At 38.7% G+C, this 20,029-nt stretch overlaps 1 protein-coding gene across 1 annotated transcript in view; it reads left to right on the plus strand.

Moving 5' to 3' along the window:
* The window catches only part of ZC3HC1 (zinc finger C3HC-type containing 1), a 40,633-nt gene that overhangs the window by 18,135 nt on the left and 2,469 nt on the right, over positions 1 to 20,029 (plus strand). Inside the window, exons 4-9 of the mRNA XM_063448308.1 lie at positions 943 to 1,026; positions 2,443 to 2,570; positions 12,352 to 12,509; positions 17,091 to 17,310; positions 18,366 to 18,554; positions 19,817 to 20,026. Coding sequence (XP_063304378.1) covers positions 943 to 1,026; positions 2,443 to 2,570; positions 12,352 to 12,509; positions 17,091 to 17,310; positions 18,366 to 18,554; positions 19,817 to 20,026 — 989 coding nt within the window. The remainder of the gene's footprint in view (positions 1 to 942; positions 1,027 to 2,442; positions 2,571 to 12,351; positions 12,510 to 17,090; positions 17,311 to 18,365; positions 18,555 to 19,816; positions 20,027 to 20,029) is intronic.

Genomic DNA, 20,029 nt, shown 5'->3' on the forward strand with positions numbered 1-20,029 from the left:
CAGGAGAGGTGATGTGAGATTATCTTTAGTGTAACCAGGAACTTCCAGGGTATGATAACACAGGACCAATTCACAAAATAATCTTGTCTATTGTAAAATATAACGCACCCATAAAACAAAAGGAGGGTTTTTCACAATGCGTTTTGCTGGTAGAAGCTTTATGAAGTGAACAAACAGGTCTTGAGCTAAAATTAATTCACAGAGCAATACACATTGGAAAGAACGTGTTCAGTAACATAGACACGTGACTGCAATAGGGGTCGCATGACTGGTAATGAATTTTAAAATGAATAAAAGCAGTTTTTGTTTAACATTTAATAGAGATGGCAAAGAGTACTAATATGAGCAAAGGAAATAAGGATTCAAATTGATACTTAATACCATTGTGCTGCTAATGAAGTAAAGTGTCTGGACTACAAGGTCCATGATGCTTTGTGTCCAGAGGTGATCACATGATAACTAGGGGCACAGCATGTCCCCATAGCTGTGCCCCTAGTCTACAGATGGTGTCATTAAATAAAGTATGTGTGAGAAAGAAATTCAAAAATTAAATAGATTCAGCTGCCTCAGTAATTCTCCAATATTTTGATCCCAAGTGGTCTTTGTCAAGCTTAATAGGTTTGCCATATACTGTTGAACTATCGTGGATTATTGTGGTTTAGAGGTAGAGAGTACATTTTATGGAGCACTTTGCGTTCCATTGTGCTTGTTTATATTATTATTGCAATTGCATCTTTTATATTGGAGCATTATTTGGGTTAGATTTGGTAGGTCATTGTTTTCTCATTTGGGTAAAAATAAATAACACACGTGATTCCACATTATTTATTTATCTGCTGCATATTTCTCACGTATAGTGGCGCTTTTCAACTGTTACGGCTTTGTTAACGTAAGGTATTCATGCGTAAAATAAAAGTGTTCTCTTTTTTTAATTTTTCTCAGATAAAGAACGCTGTTTGGAACTACAGGAAGCACTAAGGACAGGACACAGAGAATTCTGTTTCTGGCCTGACAGTCCTTGCCCAGGTACATATTCTGTTCGTTTAGGTTTGACCAGGACATGTTGAAGAACAAATTATTAAAATATTGTACTGTGTAATGCATGAATACATATCTGCAAATATTACATAGCACCCTAATATGATCTGTGTCCCAGAGCACTAAGCACACAAGATTCTCTTGTGCAAAGGTGTCTTACACAAAGCAGTTAAATAGTTGTTTTTTTTTTTTTTTGTTTTTTTTTAAAACCCATAACAGACAACAGGGTAGATTTGATTTACGTGAAGAGTTAAATCACTAGTCATTATGATTCAGATTTAAATCCTGATTTTTAAACATTAGGACTCATTCTTTCTTGTTAAGATTTCATATTTACAATGTTAACTTTTCAGATCGGTTTAACAGTGATACCAGGACTGATTTTGTTATAAACAATTAGAAATACATTGATCGTGTTGAAATCCTTGCAAGGTGCATGATCTCCAGTTTCATAGGTTAACTCCTATTTTGAGAACAAGTTAAATTGTTTTATTTAACAAAAGTATTTTATAGCATACATATTTTTGTATTTGCTTAAACATCAATAATTAACTTAATTGGTTAAACAAAAAACCTTAAACTGCAATGGTTTGCCCTCTTAGTTGGATCCCTGGTGGGCACAGAGCTGCAGAAGCTAGATGCCAATCCGCCTGGCTGTTAATTGTCAGAGAACATCACCTGAGTGCTCTCTGCCAATAAATGGAACTCTTTTGTATAGAATATGCACAAAATTGACATATGCCAGCCTGGAATTCTGGGCTGCCTCCTGACATACTAATGACTAGCTGAGGTTGCTTTACACCTCTAGCAGAAATATAAAATATCTCAGTATGTACAGTTTCATATTGAAAAGCTGCAGATAGAGTCCAGGCACCATAACCACTTCAAATCACTGTAGAGTTTGGGGTGCTTGAAGTAACCCTTTAAGGTAAGATGTTCATTGTGTGCCCATAGCTTTGCAGAATAACAATGGGATAAAGGTTGTTTTTCTGAACTTTGTATCTTCATTTTATAAAAATGTATACTGTAAAAAGTGCATGTTATCTCTGCTGAACAAGTTCAATTAACGTGGATTAATTGAATTTACCAAAAATGTAAATATTGCATGACTGCACAGCCTCTTGATACATAACTAGTACTGTATATGTTTCATGTTGAATAGCTTTTGGACTGAATTATACCTTAAATAGAAAACTATCTTTAGATTTTGAATGTTATTAAAAGAAATCCAATTTAAATTTAAAAATAAAAAATCTGATTGAAATAAAAAATCACCTTTTATCATAAATCATCTTGGCATCTTGTTCAGTTTGTATTTTGCCTCTTATGCTCATGGTGGCTAATTTCTGGTGGTTTGGATATTGAAGCAATACTTTAACTTTTGTTTTTGTTTCTGTTACACAGAACATTTCTGGGCTCTGATGGTCACAGAGCCATCTTCGGTGTTGAATAATTTTGTGGAACATTTCCAAAATCTTTGTAAGCTAGAACTCCAGTTGCCATCTCTCAAATCCGAGGACCTGAAAAATATGGTAAGGATGTTGCAAAAAATGGCTATATAACAATAGTTAGCCATTCAACAGTGTATTTAAAAATAGTCTGCTATCAGGGTATTTTATAAATTATGAAAGATTTTCAATATCTTATGAACCATTGTAGCTATGGAGAAATAGCTGTAATGTGGCCTTGTAGTTTAGGTTTAAATGATTGCTCAGAATATCATACTCACTGCAATTGTTATGATACCAGGGGTACTCTAGCACTGTTCCCACAGTAAAGAGGGGGGGGGGGGGGACGACGACGACATTTTGCAATACAAAACCTAAAAAGAATTGTTGCATATGTAATGCTAACCAAACCCCAAATATATCTGCAACAAAACTCAATAGAAAACATAAGTGCATGAAATATATAATGCTTAACCCCTTAAGGACCGGACTTTTTTTGCGATGTTGTACATTTGCGACCAGGCATCTTTTTGACACTTTTGTGGTGTTTGTGTTTAGCTGTAATTTTCCGCTCTCTCATTTACTGTTCCCATACAAATTATATATAGTTTTTTTCAGGACAAAAGGGGCTTTCTTTACATACCATTATTTATATAATCTCATGTAATTTAATTTTTAAAAAATGAAAAAATATGATGAAAAATTTTAAAAAAATACATGTTTTTTTACTTTTATGTGAAAAATATTTTATTCATCTACAAAAGCGAATGAAAAAAAACTGCTAAATAGATTCAAAATTTTGTCCTGAGTTTAAAAATACCCAGTGTTTACATGCTTTTTGCTATTTTTTTGCATGTTATAGGGCTATAAGTACAAGTAGGATATTGCGGTTTCAAAACATACATTTTTAAAATGTATCAATAGTGACATTGTAACACTATTATCTGTCATAAATCGCTGAATAACACCCCACATGTACATATTTTTTTTAAAGTAGACAACCCAGGGTATTCAATATGGGGTATGTCCAGACTTTTTTAGTAGCCACTTAGTCGCAAACAATGGCCAAAGTTAGCGTTCATATTTGTTTGTGTGTGAAAAAAGTAAAAAACTAAATTGAACGCTAATTTTGGCCAGTGTTTGTGACTAAGTGGTTACTAAAAAAGACTGGACATAACCCAAGGTATTGCAAATGGGGTGTCTTCTTTTGCAAATGGTATGCCATCATGGGGGTAATTCTCATTCCTGGGCTACCATACGCTCTCAAAGGCAACATAACCAACCTGGCCATTTTCAATGTAAAAATATTTGACCCATATATTTGACCCTGTAACTTTCAAAAACGCTATAAAACCTGTACATGGGGGGTCCTGTTCTACTCAGGAGACTTTGCTGAACACAAATATTAGTGTTTCAAAACTGGAAAATGTATCACAACAATTATATCATCAGTAAAAGTGCTGTTTGTGTGTGAAAAATGCAAAAAAAGTCACTTTCACTGACAATATCATCGCTGTGATATGTTTTACTGTTTTGAATCACTAATATTTGTGTTCAGCGAAGTCTCCCGAGTAAAACAGTACCCCCCATGTACAGGTTTTAGGGTGTCGTAGAACGTTACAGGGTAAAATACAGTGATAGCAAATTAAATTCTCTGTACTCTCGGCCTGGGTTGGCAGGCAGGTCCCTTAAATTGCAATCAATAAAATAACTTAATTATGTAAAAATATTACATAAATACGCATGTAGAATTTAAATATATATCATATTTATATATTTGAAGTCTACGTGTATATTTATATAATTATTTATGTAATTTTGTATATGGACATATGAATAGTTCGCATTCTTTTTATTTATTTATATATACATAGATATATATACAATTTCATTTTAAGTGTATTTTGATATAAATATATATATATTAATATCAAAATACAGTTAGAATAAAATTTCGTATAGATATATAATTTTTTTAAAATTTTTATTATTATTTTAATTTTTTTTAATTTAATTAAAATTATTTATTATTCGTATTTTATAATAATATATATATACAATATATATAGTTATTATATATTATATATATATACGTGTGTAAATTAATTATAAGTGTATTTTTATATTAATATATGTACATATTAATATAAAAATACACTTAGCATGACATTATATATATGATATATAGACATATATTATATAGGTATAATATATGTCTATATATCATATATATACACATATATTATAATATTTTTTTTTTTATTAACGTTCACTTTAAATTTATTTCTGATTTTACAGCAGCAGGGAGACTGCCTGTCAGCACAGACAGTCCCCCTGCAGGCAGACACATGGACACCTATTGTGACCATGTGGTCGCCCTGTTGGGCGATCACATGGCCACAGGGGTCCTAAACCGCCATGGGGAGACTGTCTGGGCTGCAGGCAGTCTCCCCACACCGGGAGCACCGCCGATCGCCGCCGGGGGAACGACGGCGATCGGGTAAGTACATTTTAAATTTAGGACGGTTCAGGACCGTCGTCGGTCGGCAAGTGAAAAATGCCGATGACGGTCCTGAACCGTCCAGCGTCCTTAAGGGGTTAAAGTAATCCTTAAGAGAACAAAAGTCTGAAGAGCAGACTTCTGTTGGCCAGGTTTTTGATAGTGACAGAATGCCATGCCTCTTAGATGGGTGTGTGGAAAATCTGTATAGAAGAGTAGTGATGTGTATGCTGATCTTAGGGAGTGTCCACTTTTTCCCTTCGTATAGTGGCAGTACTTACAAGTGGAGATGTGCCTTATGGTTCTGGACAAGAAGCTCCCCATTCTTAGAATTTAAATGCTGTGCTCCGCCTGCTGCCTCCATATAACCTGTAAGCCAGAGTATCACTCCAGTTCTTCTTGTCCCGGCAATGGGACGGACAGGTTCCCCACAGTGCAGGTGGAGAATTGGTTCGGTCAGCACAGGTTGCTGACCGGGGAGGTGAGTGCCGATAGCTCCCCGGGCGGGAACTGAGCGGCAACAGTACGTCCGGTTTCGCGTTACGGAACGCGACCGGGTACTTACTATTTGTGGCATTTCTGTGAGTTCCCGGGCGGTCCTCCTTCATTGATCATTACGCATGCGCACAGCGGTGGAACGCACGCCCGGGAGGCGTTGTGTTCCACCAAACACAGAATCGCGCTACGGAGCATGCGCAAAACAGTGTTTCTAATTTTGGACTTAAAAAACTGTGCAGAACCTTCCTGACCCCAAGAGTGGGTGTACAGTCCTGGTTCTCCGTGTCACCAGCCCTCCTACACAGATCTTATGTGATTTGAGGTGAGATTTAACTCTTAAAACTCTCCTTTTTCACCTATCATTATGCATGCTCTTAAAATTATTATATTCTGGTGTTTTTTCCACAGATATGTCCAGTCCTATATCTCCGGATAAGACCGATAAAGACAAGATGTCAGCATCTGTTCCTAAGAAAGCCACAAGCAAATCTAAGCACTTATGTTGTCTGGAATGTGCTGTACCTCTACCTGACGGATGTCGCAAGAAGACATGCAATCAGTGCTCAACGGAATTGCTAGAAAAAGCCAAGCAGACTGATATGGCATCCTTCCTGGGCTGGTTTCAGGAAAATTTGTCCCAGACACTCGAATCTTTTAAAGATGCTGTTAAGAAAGAGCCGGCTATTCAAGAGAAGCTGCCTAAGAAACATAGGAGAAATAGATGATCTTCTCTGTCTATTTCTTCAGGAGAATGCTCTTTTTCTTCACCTTCTGATATTTCCAGCCTAGCTTCAAGTGTGGAAGAGGGATTTCCACCAGAAGAGTTTAAAAAATGTATTAAAGAAGTGACGACAGCTGTACAAGAACCAGAACCTACCAAAGGTAAGGTTAAAGGTTCCCTGATGCCACCCAAAAGCTTGGATCTCCTTCATAGAGAATGGAAGAATCCTGAAAGACAGGCATTTATTTTTAAACATTTTAAACTTCTGTTCAAGCTACAGTCTGATGAAAAATGGGAAGATCTTCCTAAAGTAGATATTCAGATTGCACAGCTGTCAAAGAAGACCACTATACCCATTGGCGAAGTCTCAGGACTTAAATACCCTATGGACAAACAAGCCAAAACTTTGTGTAGAAGAATCTTCCAAGCTGCAGGCTACCAGTGCAGAGACGAAATTGCAGGTTCTGCGGTTCTCAGGGCACAGAGCGTTTGGCTTCAAGCCCTGGAAGAGTCTCTTATGGGAAAGTCAGGTACCGATCCTGCCCATCTTATGTTCTTACTGAAATTATCTAATGAATTCCTCTCGGATGCCTCTGAGTTTCTTCGTTTATCAGCAAGAATTATGGGTTTGTCATCAGTGGCCAGAAGAGCGCTTTGGCTATGAACATGGACAGCTGATTCAGCATCTAAGGCAGCCTTGTGTGAATTACCATTTGAGAGGGACAAACTTTTTGGAACTCCTTTAGAAGACATTATTAGACAGACGTCGGAAACAAAGAAAGCCCTACCTCTGGAATCAAGAACTCAGGGATATAAAATATTTCAATACAAGGGTCAGCGGTCCTTTCGTTACCAAGGGCGGTTTCACAGGTTTCAAAAACATGGTGGAAAAGCAGCCAGTGGTCTAGACAGGAACCCAACAGGCAAGACAAAAAGAAAAAATTTTGACGCCAAAAGAGTTGGAGGACTCCTTTGGTTCTTCGCCCAAGAATGGGAAAAGAGTACGTCAAATGGGTGGATTATAAGAACTATTTCAGAAGGTTACAAAATCAAGTTTTCCGCAAGACCACAACCATCCTTCCTACTGTCAAGCTATCCTTCCAGGAAGAAAACAGAGGCACTCCTAACAGAAGCCCTTATTCTTTTAAGGAAAGATGTTGTAGAGATGGTTCCCAAATGTTGGGAATTTCAGGGAGTTTACTCACGTCTGTTCCTGGTTCAAAAGCCAGACGGATCCTTTTGGCCTATCCTAGACTTAAAACGGTCAACGCCTGCATACCGTACCAAAAATTCCGGATGGAAAATATTTTGTCGATAACGCACATTTTACAAAAAGGATATTACATGGCAAAGTTAGATCTAAAAGATGCCTACCTCCATGTTCCGGTTTCAGAATCTTCCCGGAAGTTTCTCAGATTTGGGGTCTTAACAGGAAGGCGAAGAATTCTATATTTCCAATTCAAGGCTCTACCGTTTGGCCTGTCCTCGGCTCCTCGGGTTTTTACAAAAACCCTGGCACCCATAGCAGCAGCTTTACGTCTCAAAGGTATCTCGATTGTTCCATACCTGGTCGATTGGTTCTTGAAAGCCCAATCAATACAAATTCTAAAATATCATCTCAAGATCACTATGAAGGTTTTAAAAGAACACGGTTGGCTCCTGAACCTAAAGAAATCCAAGTTGATTCCTTCGCGGAGTCTAGAATTCTTGGGTCTTCTGGTAGAATCACAGTCCCTGTCTCTTTTTCCACTAATAGAGAAACAAATGAGGATTTTAAAAGCGGTATCAAAGATGCAGAAAAACCTAAGCTCAATCAGGGATGCTATGAGGTTACTGGGCCTCCTCACTTCTGCGATCCCGGCAGTGGCATGGGCAAAGGCAGAATCAAAACCATTACAATGGGTACATTCTTTCCCAATGGACACGAAAACAGGAAGATCTAGACTCTGCCTTTCACCTATCCGAAGTGGTAAAAACTCAACTAAACTGGTGGAAAGACAGAGGCAACATTTCTAAAGGCCTATCGTTTGCACAAAAACAGTGGGTTACGATAACCACAGATGCTTCCCAGACTGGTTGGGGCGCCCATCTAGGTTCTCAGTTCCATCAAGGTCTTTGGAACAGAGAAGAGGCATGCGCTTCCTCAAATTTCAGGGAGTTAAGTGGTATGGAAGGCTCTGGTATCCTTCAGTTCAGTCATCACCAATCAGGCAGTGAAGATTCAGTCGGACAACGCCACTACAGTAGCGTATTTAAATCACCAAGGAGGCACAAGGGTGAAAGCTCTACAGGATCTCTGCTACCATATAATGTCTTGGGCCCAAGCGAATCTTCTCGCAATCTCCGCTACCCATATCAGTGGGTCTCTAAATGTTATTGCAGATGACCTCAGCACAAGTCATTGATCTCAGGCAGACTGGGCACTATCAAACCAAGTTTTCTTGGAGCTGGTTACCCACTTCTGCAGGCCATATATAGACTTGATGGCCACAAGGAGAAACAGAAAAGTGCAGAGATTTGCTTCTCTCCAAGCAGGAGATTACCCAGATGTCTTAGACGGTCTATCGATCCCTTGGAACTTCGACATGGCTTATGTTTTCCCTCCTGTAGCTCTTATTCCATGAATAGTTCAGAAGATAAGATGGGAGAAGGCAAGAATTTTAGCAGTCCTGCCCTTCTGGCCGAACAGGAGTTGGTTTTCAGAAGTGCAAAACATGACTGTCTCACGTTGGTCTCTCCCAATCTCTGCCAACATATTAGAGCATGTGACCGTAGAAACCCTGGAAATGTTTCATCTGACTGCATGGTTGCTGCAAGGTTGATCCTCCAAGAACATGGTCTTTCAGACCACTTATGTGACGTTTTGCTGTCTTCTGTCCGCTTGTCCACTTCTAAGATCTACTTCAGGGTTTGGATGAAGTTCAGAACCTGGTGTTCCATTCGAGGTTCGGATCCTGCCAAAGAATCGGTCCCGGAAATTCTTTCTTTTTTGCAGGATGGGTTTGAAGCCGGCCTAGGGGTCTCTACACTCAAAGGCCAGATTTCAGCTCCAAGTCACTTCCTGGTTCGTGACATTGCCTCAAACCTGCTTATACGAAGATTTCTTAAGTCTATAATGCTGAAGAGGTCTCCCAAGTTAGTACCTTTCCCTACCTGGGATCTGTCTCTGGTGCTTCAAGCCCTTTGTGAACCGCCGTTTGAACCATTACTGGAGGTTCCTATCTATCTGCTTACCTTCAAGACGGCTTTCCTGGTGGCTATCACCTCAGCTAGGAGAGTAGGTGAGATCCGAGCTCTCTCTTCCTCTCCGGAGTTCGCCATTTTTCATCAAGACAAAGTGGTCCTGCACACCAAGCGTTCTTTTTTGCCTAAGGTTATCTCAAGTGCTGCTATTAACCAACCTATTATCCTGCCGGCCTTTTGTCAATCTCCTGCATTGGATCTGGAAAGAAAGTGGTATCTCCTGGATGTAAGAAGATCCCTGAAGATCTATCTTCAGAAGACTCAGGAGTTTAGATCCTCAGATCATCTATTTGTATACTTTCAAGGCACTAACAGGGGTTGTATTGTCTCCGGACCCTCTTTGGCCAGAGGGCTGACAAATACCATCAGGTTGGCTTATCAATCCAAAGGGATTCCCCTTAGATTCCTGTTAAAGGCTCATTCTACTAGGGCTATGGCGACCTCCTGGGCTGAAAAAGCAGCCGCCTCACCTGAAGACATCTGCAAAGCTGCTACTTGGTCTTCCTTACATAACTTTATCAAGCATTATAGGCTGGACGTATTCTCATCATCCGAAGCTGCTTTTGGGCGTAAGTTGCTCCAAGCAGTGCTGAGTCCCCACCCTTTGTTTTGTTGCAGGGATCTTGCTATATCCCACTTGTAAGTACTGCCACTATACGAAGGGAAAAACAGTAATTTGACTTACCGTAAATTCCTTTTTTCTTAGTATAGTGGCAGTACTGGCTTTCCCTCCTCTTTCATATGGATTAAATGAATTTGCATTATCCAGTCTCCGTTTGGTTCTTTTGTATTACTGGAGTGATACTCTGGCTTACAGGTTATATGTAGGCAGCAGGCGGAGCACAGCATTTAAATTCTAAGAATGGGGAGCTTCTTGTCCAGAACCATAAGGCACATCCCCACTTGTAAGTACTGCCACTATACTAAGAAAAAAGGAATTTACGGTAAAGTAAAATTACTGTTTTTCCCTTGTACAAAGATAGTAAAGCCATAGACTGTGAATGATCTTGTAGGTCTGCGGAGCATTTTTAACCTGGATACTCAAGCACATGGGAAGCCAGATAAATGTGCAGTGTGTAGTCTTTGTCAGCGACATGAGATTTTTTTTTTTTTTTTAATTCTTCTACTGACACACATTTGTTTTAACAGTGTTAATTTAAACTTTATGAAACTGTTAAAAAAGAGAGAATCTGTGTGAATATTGTGCTTAAAAACTCTCCATTATATATGTATAAAAGCTGCTACCACACTAATGCGAGTTCCTCCCCAACTACACACAGCATAAGATAATATGAACAAACATACTAGGTGGTGGAGCGCTAAAAGGATATGAAAAACAGGAAACTTACCGTTCTACAATAAGGGATACCATATGAAAACCACAATACAAAAGAACACTATATGGTGCAATAAAGTCTTAAATCCAAAAGTGTGGGAAAATGATAAATGGGAACACACTCAAAAGTGTAGGGCCAGTAGGATAGATTCAAATTACTCTGGCAGATGGGTTCTTTGGTGACACTGTCCCTCTTCTGTCTTTAAGTTGGATACACGCAAAAGAGTGACAATAAAACAGAGGGAAGCAGCAGTCTCTAGTGAAGTATGTCAGGCAATATCAAGTGACTCAGTGCATGATCATATAGATAAACTGCTCACCTTCTTTTGGCGCCTCAAACCGTGGCTCCAAGTACAATAGCCTTGTGTCACTTAGTGGGTACACTGCCCTTTCTTTGAAGTAGAGTCTGAAGATGGCACCAGACAATATTAGCAGAAAGTAAGTAAATATTAAGACAAATAGTAGTTAAAAAAACAATATATAATAAGTCGATGAGGTGGATTCGTTCTATTTGCCCTTCGTTAATATGGTTGTATGTGCGAACTGAAACCGGAAGGGACGTGATCCTGGACCCGCCACGTCATTTCCATCCATTTTTACACCATACAATTTCCATGACTTTTGCCCATAAACAAGATGGAAGTTCATAGACGAGTGATGCGGCCGGATCTATGCCGCACCACTTTCGTCTATTTGGGAAGATCAGAAGAATCAGCTAGCATAATGAACTCCCACGGAATCGGACGTCCGTGATTGGATGGTGAGAGATAGAACAGACTAATAGGATCATGTCTAGATGATCTTTAAAACATCCAGACACCGGAAGTAGATTCAACTGGTTGGGAGCCACAGAAAACGTTGAAACGCGTCTCAGGAAGATCCAGCACTTTAGACTTGTATTATGTTTTTTATTGTTTATGTACCATTTGTCTTAATAAAATATTTACTTTCCTGCTAATATTGTCTGGTGCCATCTTCAGCAACTACTTCAAAGAAAGGACAGTGTTCCCCCTAAGTGACACGAGGCTATTGTACTTGGAACCAAGGTTTGAGGCTTCTAAAGTAGGTGAGCAGTTTAGCATCTATATGATTATGCACTGAGTCACTTTAAATTGCGTGACATGCTTCACTAGAGACTGCTGCTTCTCTGTTTTTATAGTCTCCCTTTTGAGTGCATCCAATTTAAAGACAGAAGAGGGACAGTGTCACAATATAACCCATCTGCCAGAGTGATTTGAGCCTATCCTATTGGTGATACACTTTTGAGTGTGTTCCCATTTATCATTTTCCCACACTTTTTGATTTAAGACTTTATTGCATCATATAGTGCTCTCTTTTGTATTGTAGTTTTCATATGGTATCCCTAATTGTATAAGGGTACTGTTTTCCATATTCTTTTAGCACTCCACTGTATGCCTTTATGAAAATGTACATGCCCATAGATAGTTGAATCTTGAAAGCTGCTCCAATTCATAGTCTGGCATTGTACATTTATTTTAAATAGAAATAACCTTTTTCAGTATTGTTGGTAAATGTGACACCAGCTACCTTTTTTCCTCTTTATCAGGACCTCACAGAGGACACAGTGAGTTTACTCCTGCACCTGATAGACGATGAGTTGAAAGCTAAGGAGGGAAGAGAAAATCTTGCTCGAAGCGTCGTCAGTGACTCTCTGCATGTTCACATCTCTGCTTGCATTCTCGCGCTGTGTGGATGGAGCTGCAGGTAAGTCTGTATACAAAGCTTTTTAGATAGTGGAGAGAAGAGATCAGATTATGTTTTAGGGAATTTAATCAAGAGTACTGGTGGAGCATTTTTAAGTGCAAGGATCAGTCCTATCCCACAATCTCGCTGCTCCGGTGGGATCCTTGCCTATGCCATTTTTCATTAATTGCATACATCCAATTTTCAAATATTGCCAACTTTTATATTAAAGATCCCACATATTTGAATTTTATAGTACAAAATCGTCACACACTCTTAAACTGCAATATATTCTTAATCAGTCTTATGTGTAGAAAAAGAAAGTACCCCCTTGCGGGGATAAGGTAAGTGTGTCCAGATCGTATCTCAGTAGGGGGTAACCCTTGTATTATATACAGTAAGACAGTAAAGGTAGTGTATACCTAGGACCAAAGGTCTAGGTAACACAAGTGAGATACAGATCTCAGAAGTCTGCTAAAATAAATAATCTTTAATTAGGTATACTTAACCATGAACAAATACAACAACATAAATGTGAATACTTAAAATAAAAAATCACCCAAAACGGTGCAAGAGGAGATCAAAAGGGGCTCAGGGAGTAGTTGATGAGATATCAACTTAGGCAAAAGTGCTCTAGATGTATGCTCATTACTGGGGAATATGAATGGGAGGTACCAATGTACACTAGACTAACCTGCTGATTCGTAAACGGAACCAAACCCTTAAAACTAGAAGGGGAAGAAACCGCTAATATGATACTCCAACTGTGGAGTGCAGCATAGAACCGTAGAAGTGTATATTCTTGTGGAGGTATAGGTACAATGAGCTCCTAACAATATAACCCTTCACGGTATTGCAACAGGTGATGTTGCATACTTGCTTAGTGGCCACGAGTGGATCCTGTAGCCATCACAAGGTAACCCTAGAGGGTATTGCAACAATGATTGTTACGGAAATATTCATATAGCCACACCTGAAAAGCTAGATGCAAGACAGTAGCATAAAGTACTAGGTAGATAGTATAGATATGGGATACTTAGATGTTCCCCTATAGAATATAAACAAACTCAACACTACTTAGAACTACCCCCAGTGCTGTATGCACTGACTGGTAGATGGTGTAGATTGGGATACTTAAATGTTCCCCTATTAAATGCAAACTGACTCGATGTTACTTGGAACTAACCAAAGTGCTGTATAAATATCAACAGGCTCAACACTACTTGGAACTAACCCCAGTGCTGTATGCACTGACTGGTAGAAAGTGTAGATTGGGATACTTGAATGTTCCCCTGTTAAATATAAACGGACTCAATGATACTTGGAACTAGCCACAGTGCTGTATGCACTGCCTGATTAAAGCAAGGCTAATAGCAAGGCTAATAAAGTCGTATAGCACACTTGGTTTATCTTAGCTGGAATCCAACAGATAGTATTAATTATAGTACAAATCTCTTATTCCCTCCAAAAAAATCTCCAAACAGGCCCCAGCTCCTCTTGTCTTAATACAACACCCTTAACATAGTGAAGTGAAAGATAGTGAAAAAACCGTGATTATAAAATCATCTAAATTCTCTGCATGTCTGCCTAACGCGTTTCGGCGCTGTACAAAGCGCCTTTCTCAAAGGCTGTCATTGAGCAAATGCTCGAGAGAGCTTATTAAGTATAAATCCTAGCCGAAATTCGTCCAATCAGCAACAGCATGGGCGGAGTATAAAGTTCGATCCGCCCCTCGTTCGTGATAGGTGTAAGAGACATCAGTCTTGCAGCCTCTGGCCAATCAGAGCGGGTCCAGGGTGGGGCTTAATGCCGGAGCTATAGTTAGATACACCCATCAGCAGTGATGTGTGTTCGAGCTGTCCATCTCATAGGTTCTGACCAATCAGACTGGGGGGGGGGGCGGGACTAAGTGCCGAAGCCGAAATCCAGTGTAAAGTGCTGACAGGGTCATAGGCTAAACCGCAATATGAGTGTGACAGCATTGGACTGGTTAGAAAACACATCAATGAGGATAACCCAATGGTGGGCATTGTAGTGCATAATAGTAGCGTCCTAATTGTGTACATATAGAACAGACTGGGAACATTATCCAGCCGAAGTGACGTTCTTATTTTGGTACATATAGGACAGACTGGGAACTAAATAAGTATTACCCAGCCGAAGGTAAAACTTGCTGTATCCATATAGCCTCAAAGTTGGAGAGGATCATAAGGATACCTTCGTACTATATATTAGTTGCTGACTGGTAGACCTTAAAATCGGTCGCCAGTAGTATGGTTCATGATGATGGCCTGATAAAGAAGTGATATGTACAGAGGAGTATGTACATAAGCAGACCACAAGTATAACGAAATGTGAAGGAAAGATTTGTACAGCGCCGAAACGCGTTAGGCAGACATGCAGAGAATTTAGATGATTTTATAATCACGGTTTTTTCACTATCTTTCACTTCACTATGTTAAGGGTGTTGTATTAAGACAAGAGGAGCTGGGGCCTGTTTGGAGATTTTTTTGGAGGGAATAAGAGATTTGTACTATAATTAATACTATCTGTTGGATTCCAGCTAAGATAAACCAAGTGTGCTATACGACTTTATTAGCCTTGCTATTAGCCTTGCTTTAATCAGGCAGTGCATACAGCACTGTGGCTAGTTCCAAGTATCATTGAGTCCGTTTATATTTAACAGGGGAACATTCAAGTATCCCAATCTACACTTTCTACCAGTCAGTGCATACAGCACTGGGGTTAGTTCCAAGTAGTGTTGAGCCTGTTGATATTTATACAGCACTTTGGTTAGTTCCAAGTAACATCGAGTCAGTTTGCATTTAATAGGGGAACATTTAAGTATCCCAATCTACACCATCTACCAGTCAGTGCATACAGCACTGGGGGTAGTTCTAAGTAGTGTTGAGTTTGTTTATATTCTATAGGGGAACATCTAAGTATCCCATATCTATACTATCTACCTAGTACTTTATGCTACTGTCTTGCATCTAGCTTTTCAGGTGTGGCTATATGAATATTTCCGTAACAATCATTGTTGCAATACCCTCTAGGGTTACCTTGTGATGGCTACAGGATCCACTCGTGGCCACTAAGCAAGTATGCAACATCACCTGTTGCAATACCGTGAAGGGTTATATTGTTAGGAGCTCATTGTACCTATACCTCCACAAGAATATACACTTCTACGGTTCTATGCTGCACTCCACAGTTGGAGTATCATATTAGCGGTTTCTTCCCCTTCTAGTTTTAAGGGTTTGGTTCCGTTTACGAATCAGCAGGTTAGTCTAGTGTACATTGGTACCTCCCATTCATATTCCCCAGTAATGAGCATACATCTAGAGCACTTTTGCCTAAGTTGATATCTCATCAACTACTCCCTGAGCCCCTTTTGATCTCCTCTTGCACCGTTTTGGGTGATTTTTTATTTTAAGTATTCACATTTATGTTGTTGTATTTGTTCATGGTTAAGTATACCTAATTAAAGATTATTTATTTTAGCAGACTTCTGAGATCTGTATCTCACTTGTGTTACCTAGACCTTTGGTCCTAGGTATACACTACCTTTACTGTCAGTCTTATGTGTGCCTAGACTCATCTGTTACACTAGCGTCCTGAATAGGTCATATATAAAACTGCACTGTGCATGAATTGATTTAACTCCTGTCTCGCTTCACATAACATTGCCTTCAAACGGTTTATTCAAACTACACTATATATTTTCTATCTGCCGTTGTTGTAGAAGTCCCTTCTTATAAAAAAAATAATTAGACTTGACTGCACTTTGTCTTTTGTGTTCCAATGTACTCTTCTTTCAGACTGTAAGGTCCTTTCAAGAAAAATCCTTTTCACCATTGTTTTACCTAAGTTTGTAATGAGCTTTTATGGTTTGTTTACCGGTTATATTTTGCGTGGCATATGTAAACCCTTTTGTAAAGAAGAATAATGTTGTGAACATTTTAGTACAGCCTATATACAATATAAAGCACAAACTGCAGATAGCTCGATACAATTAATGAAAAGTATAAGAAATATTTTTTTAAACAAACAAACCTATATCTACATATTCTATGAAATTTCAATCCAGGGGGAATTGAATATATTTTCCTTTTTATATGTTTTTTTTGTTGTTGTTATCTTTACTAGAGTAGTTATGGTGCAAAGGAGTCTTTAAATTAACCCCCAACCCCTCTTTCTTATTTATTTTTTATTTTTATTTTTTTAAATTTAAACTATATTAAAGTGTTTTGCTCTGGCTCTTTCTGCACCCCAGCTCAGCCATTCTGCATTGGCTCAGATAATGCAAAGTCTGTCAAAGTTATAAGCGGTCGTCTCTGTTCAAAGTGGACATGGGCTCTCCCCCTCATTTATTTAACTTTTTATACAATAAACAGAGGGGAATATTTTTTTTTTTCTGTCCTACAAGAAAAATCTGTAAAAGTTAAATTGCTTGTCCTTTTTAATTTGTTAAATGTTGCAAATTATTTACATACACCTTGCATTACATTATAATCAATCCACACCTACCTGGTTCTTTCCATTTTGATGGAAATAAGTGCTGATGACTTGCATTAATTTTTTTAAATTTTTTTTTTTCAGTCCATCAACTCATTCTTCCTCCCTGCCCATTATTGGTTGTACGCGGTGTATGAGAAAAGTTGGCTTGTGGGGCTTCCTGCAACTGGAAACCATGGAAATGGAGACATCTCCAATGACACCTGGTACTCCTGTGTCTCCAGTAGAAGGTCAAAATGATAGAACACCCCTGGGAAGTATGTCCTCGAACAGGAGGGTCACTCGTAGCCGTGAACCTGAGCAGGTAGGTTCTTTAGTGTATTCTAGTACCAGTGGTTAAAAGAAACCTTTAGTGCATTTCTCTCAACGGGCGACCAGTCATGTGCTGATAGTGCCAGCTGTTGCTCTAATTTTGTCATCAGTATTGTGGAAATGAAATTAAATGTCTACTGAAAAGTCACTGCTTAACAGAAGTGACTGTTTTGTAACAGTGTAAAAACAGCCTTTTTTTTTTTCTTCTTTAATCTTTCTTACTCCATTCACTGCATTACTAAACTGATTGTAATGCAGCTAATGTAAACCGAAAGGTAGCTCTTCGCTTTAAATCAATCAAGGGGGAAACTGTGCCCCAAAAAATAATTATATTAAATTTTATTTTTGGTTTATATAACATATTTTTATATTTTACCCCATAAATATCCTCACAGTATCAAAGGATAAATCTTTCTTAGTAGTACAAAGGCTGAAGGGGAAGACCATAGGGAATTGTGGCCAGACACTAGGTGGACAAATTAGTTTTAAAATAATTAAATTCTGTAGGGTAAGACAGCGCCCAGGACCTGAAGAATCCATAACCACCTAATTGAGATTAAGTTATTATGGGGGCTGGAATGTTCTGATTGAAACAGAGCTGCATCTCTTATGAGAAATGTTTGAATTGTATACAAAAGATAACTCCTCAACAAAAGCAAAATGTATACTGCCTATATGTTACAATACCTACAAGAGTGGAGATTTCCTTCATTCAAGTAACCGTAACCCTTTATGAGACCATTTGGAAATCTTTACTAGATAAGCAACCAGAGAACTGATCTGTCTTATGTATTTTACTTATGTGTCATGTTTTGTTTGTATGTGTTTACTGTAATGTAAAGAGTGGTCCAGGCATTCAAGGGAACATTCAGTGCAGACTTTGTTGGACAAAAATAAAGGCAATACCTGCTTATTTTTTTTTTATTTTTTTTTTTTACCCTAATAAGCTCTAAGATAATGGTTATGAAAAAAATGAAAACAAAACCAGAAAATAATGGTTATGGAGCAGTAAAATACATTTCATACTCCTCTTTGCTATTGTTACAGAGCCCTTCGTCTCTATATACTCGGACACGCAGTTGGGATTTCTCAAGCCCAGCAGATTCTGATGCAGTAAGGAGTCGCCCAGTAACCCGTAGCATGGGACAAGGAGAAAATACTGGTTTGGGTGCCGAGACGCACTCCAGCCCTCACCGCAAGCCCAAACGGCCACGACTTTGCTCCAGCAGCAGTTCTGTGAGTACTTTTCTGAGGCTTAACAAAATTACCCTTTATGATTGAGTCAGGCCATGTATTAAAATAAATATTCAATGACATTTAATATGCAATGGGGGTTTCATAAATTTGCTGAGACTGCTATATCATTGTTAAACGCATTATATGCAGAGGTAAACAAAACAGGCACATAAGGGTAGGAGCACTAGTATTTCTGTAAAGCAAGTACTAACCAACTCCTTTTCCAAGGCTTTATGTTCTGCTGAAATTTCAAGCACAAAATGGATTATAAATTAGGAGTGGAATTAAAATTTATATGAATATCACTCCTAGGCTATCTAGCTGGACGCTAGAGACTTGGATTATGCTTATGTTAAAAGGATAGTGTCTATATGTATGCAGCTGACCGAGGACAATATACTGTATGTAGTCTCTTATCTTTGCTAATAACGGATATAATGCCATGAATGTGATTTTCAAATATTATTTGAGACCTTAAATAGGCCTACCTTTAAAGGAGCTGTCACTTCAAAGTTTTTTTTAATATTATATTTAAGCCATATGCTTAACATATATGTACATGTGAGGTGTGAAGAATAAAACTAAATGTAGAAATCCACACCTCTTTATTCTGCAACTTGGCTTCTCCATCTTTGCTCTCTGTCAGTCATTGACATGAAACAATATTTAACGTTTCTCCTTTTAAATTGTACTTGCTTTGCCTTGCCTGAACTATTTATTATTCTTATTAAATTTGCCAGATTTTGAATGGTACACTATAGCATTAGGGATACAAAGATGTTGCCTTTTGATAACCGACCCCCAGCTGCAAAGTTAGTGTACTTCCCCCATTATCCCTTATAGCTCAGCTAATCCAATACTTTATCCATAGGAAAGCATTGCTAGGGTAGGACATATAGGGTGGTTTCTGAGACTATCTGTTTGAAAATGTAGTGTCTTACTCTTTCACAGAAGCGTCTGTAGTGATTGTCCGTATGACCACCAATCGAGGTTAACCTATTGCTGTTCCTGCAGAATGGGGGGAGGGGGAGGTGCTCAAGTAGCATTGACATATTAACAATCATTGTGGCCTCAAACAGAAGTTTGTGGGTTTTTTGTTTTTTTTTACTTCTCAATTATTGCTGGAACCAATGCTTTATGTTTACCGATATTGTAAGAAGGGTGATTGTGTTTTTGTTTGTTTGTTTGTTTGTTTTTTTAAGGCCGGTGATCCAAAAGCGATTAATTCCCTGTTTCTTTGTCTCCTTGTTTCTTCTTTACAGGATACTTCTCCTAGGGGCTACTTTGACCCTCTTTCTCAGCACAGGACTTGGTGTCCGTGGGTTAGTGTGTATAAGAATGCTATCAATATGGAGAAAGGCAAAAATGACAGTGTAGAAAATGGCAAGATTGTGGAATGTGGTTGGAAGGAAGTTCTAAAAGTGCTCATGGTTGATGTAAAATCCAGAGCCCTTGCTGACCAAGATTCATCTGTA

The sequence above is a fragment of the Pelobates fuscus genome, chromosome 3 (assembly GCF_036172605.1).
Source record: "Pelobates fuscus isolate aPelFus1 chromosome 3, aPelFus1.pri, whole genome shotgun sequence".
In the NCBI taxonomy this organism is placed as follows: domain Eukaryota; kingdom Metazoa; phylum Chordata; class Amphibia; order Anura; family Pelobatidae; genus Pelobates; species Pelobates fuscus.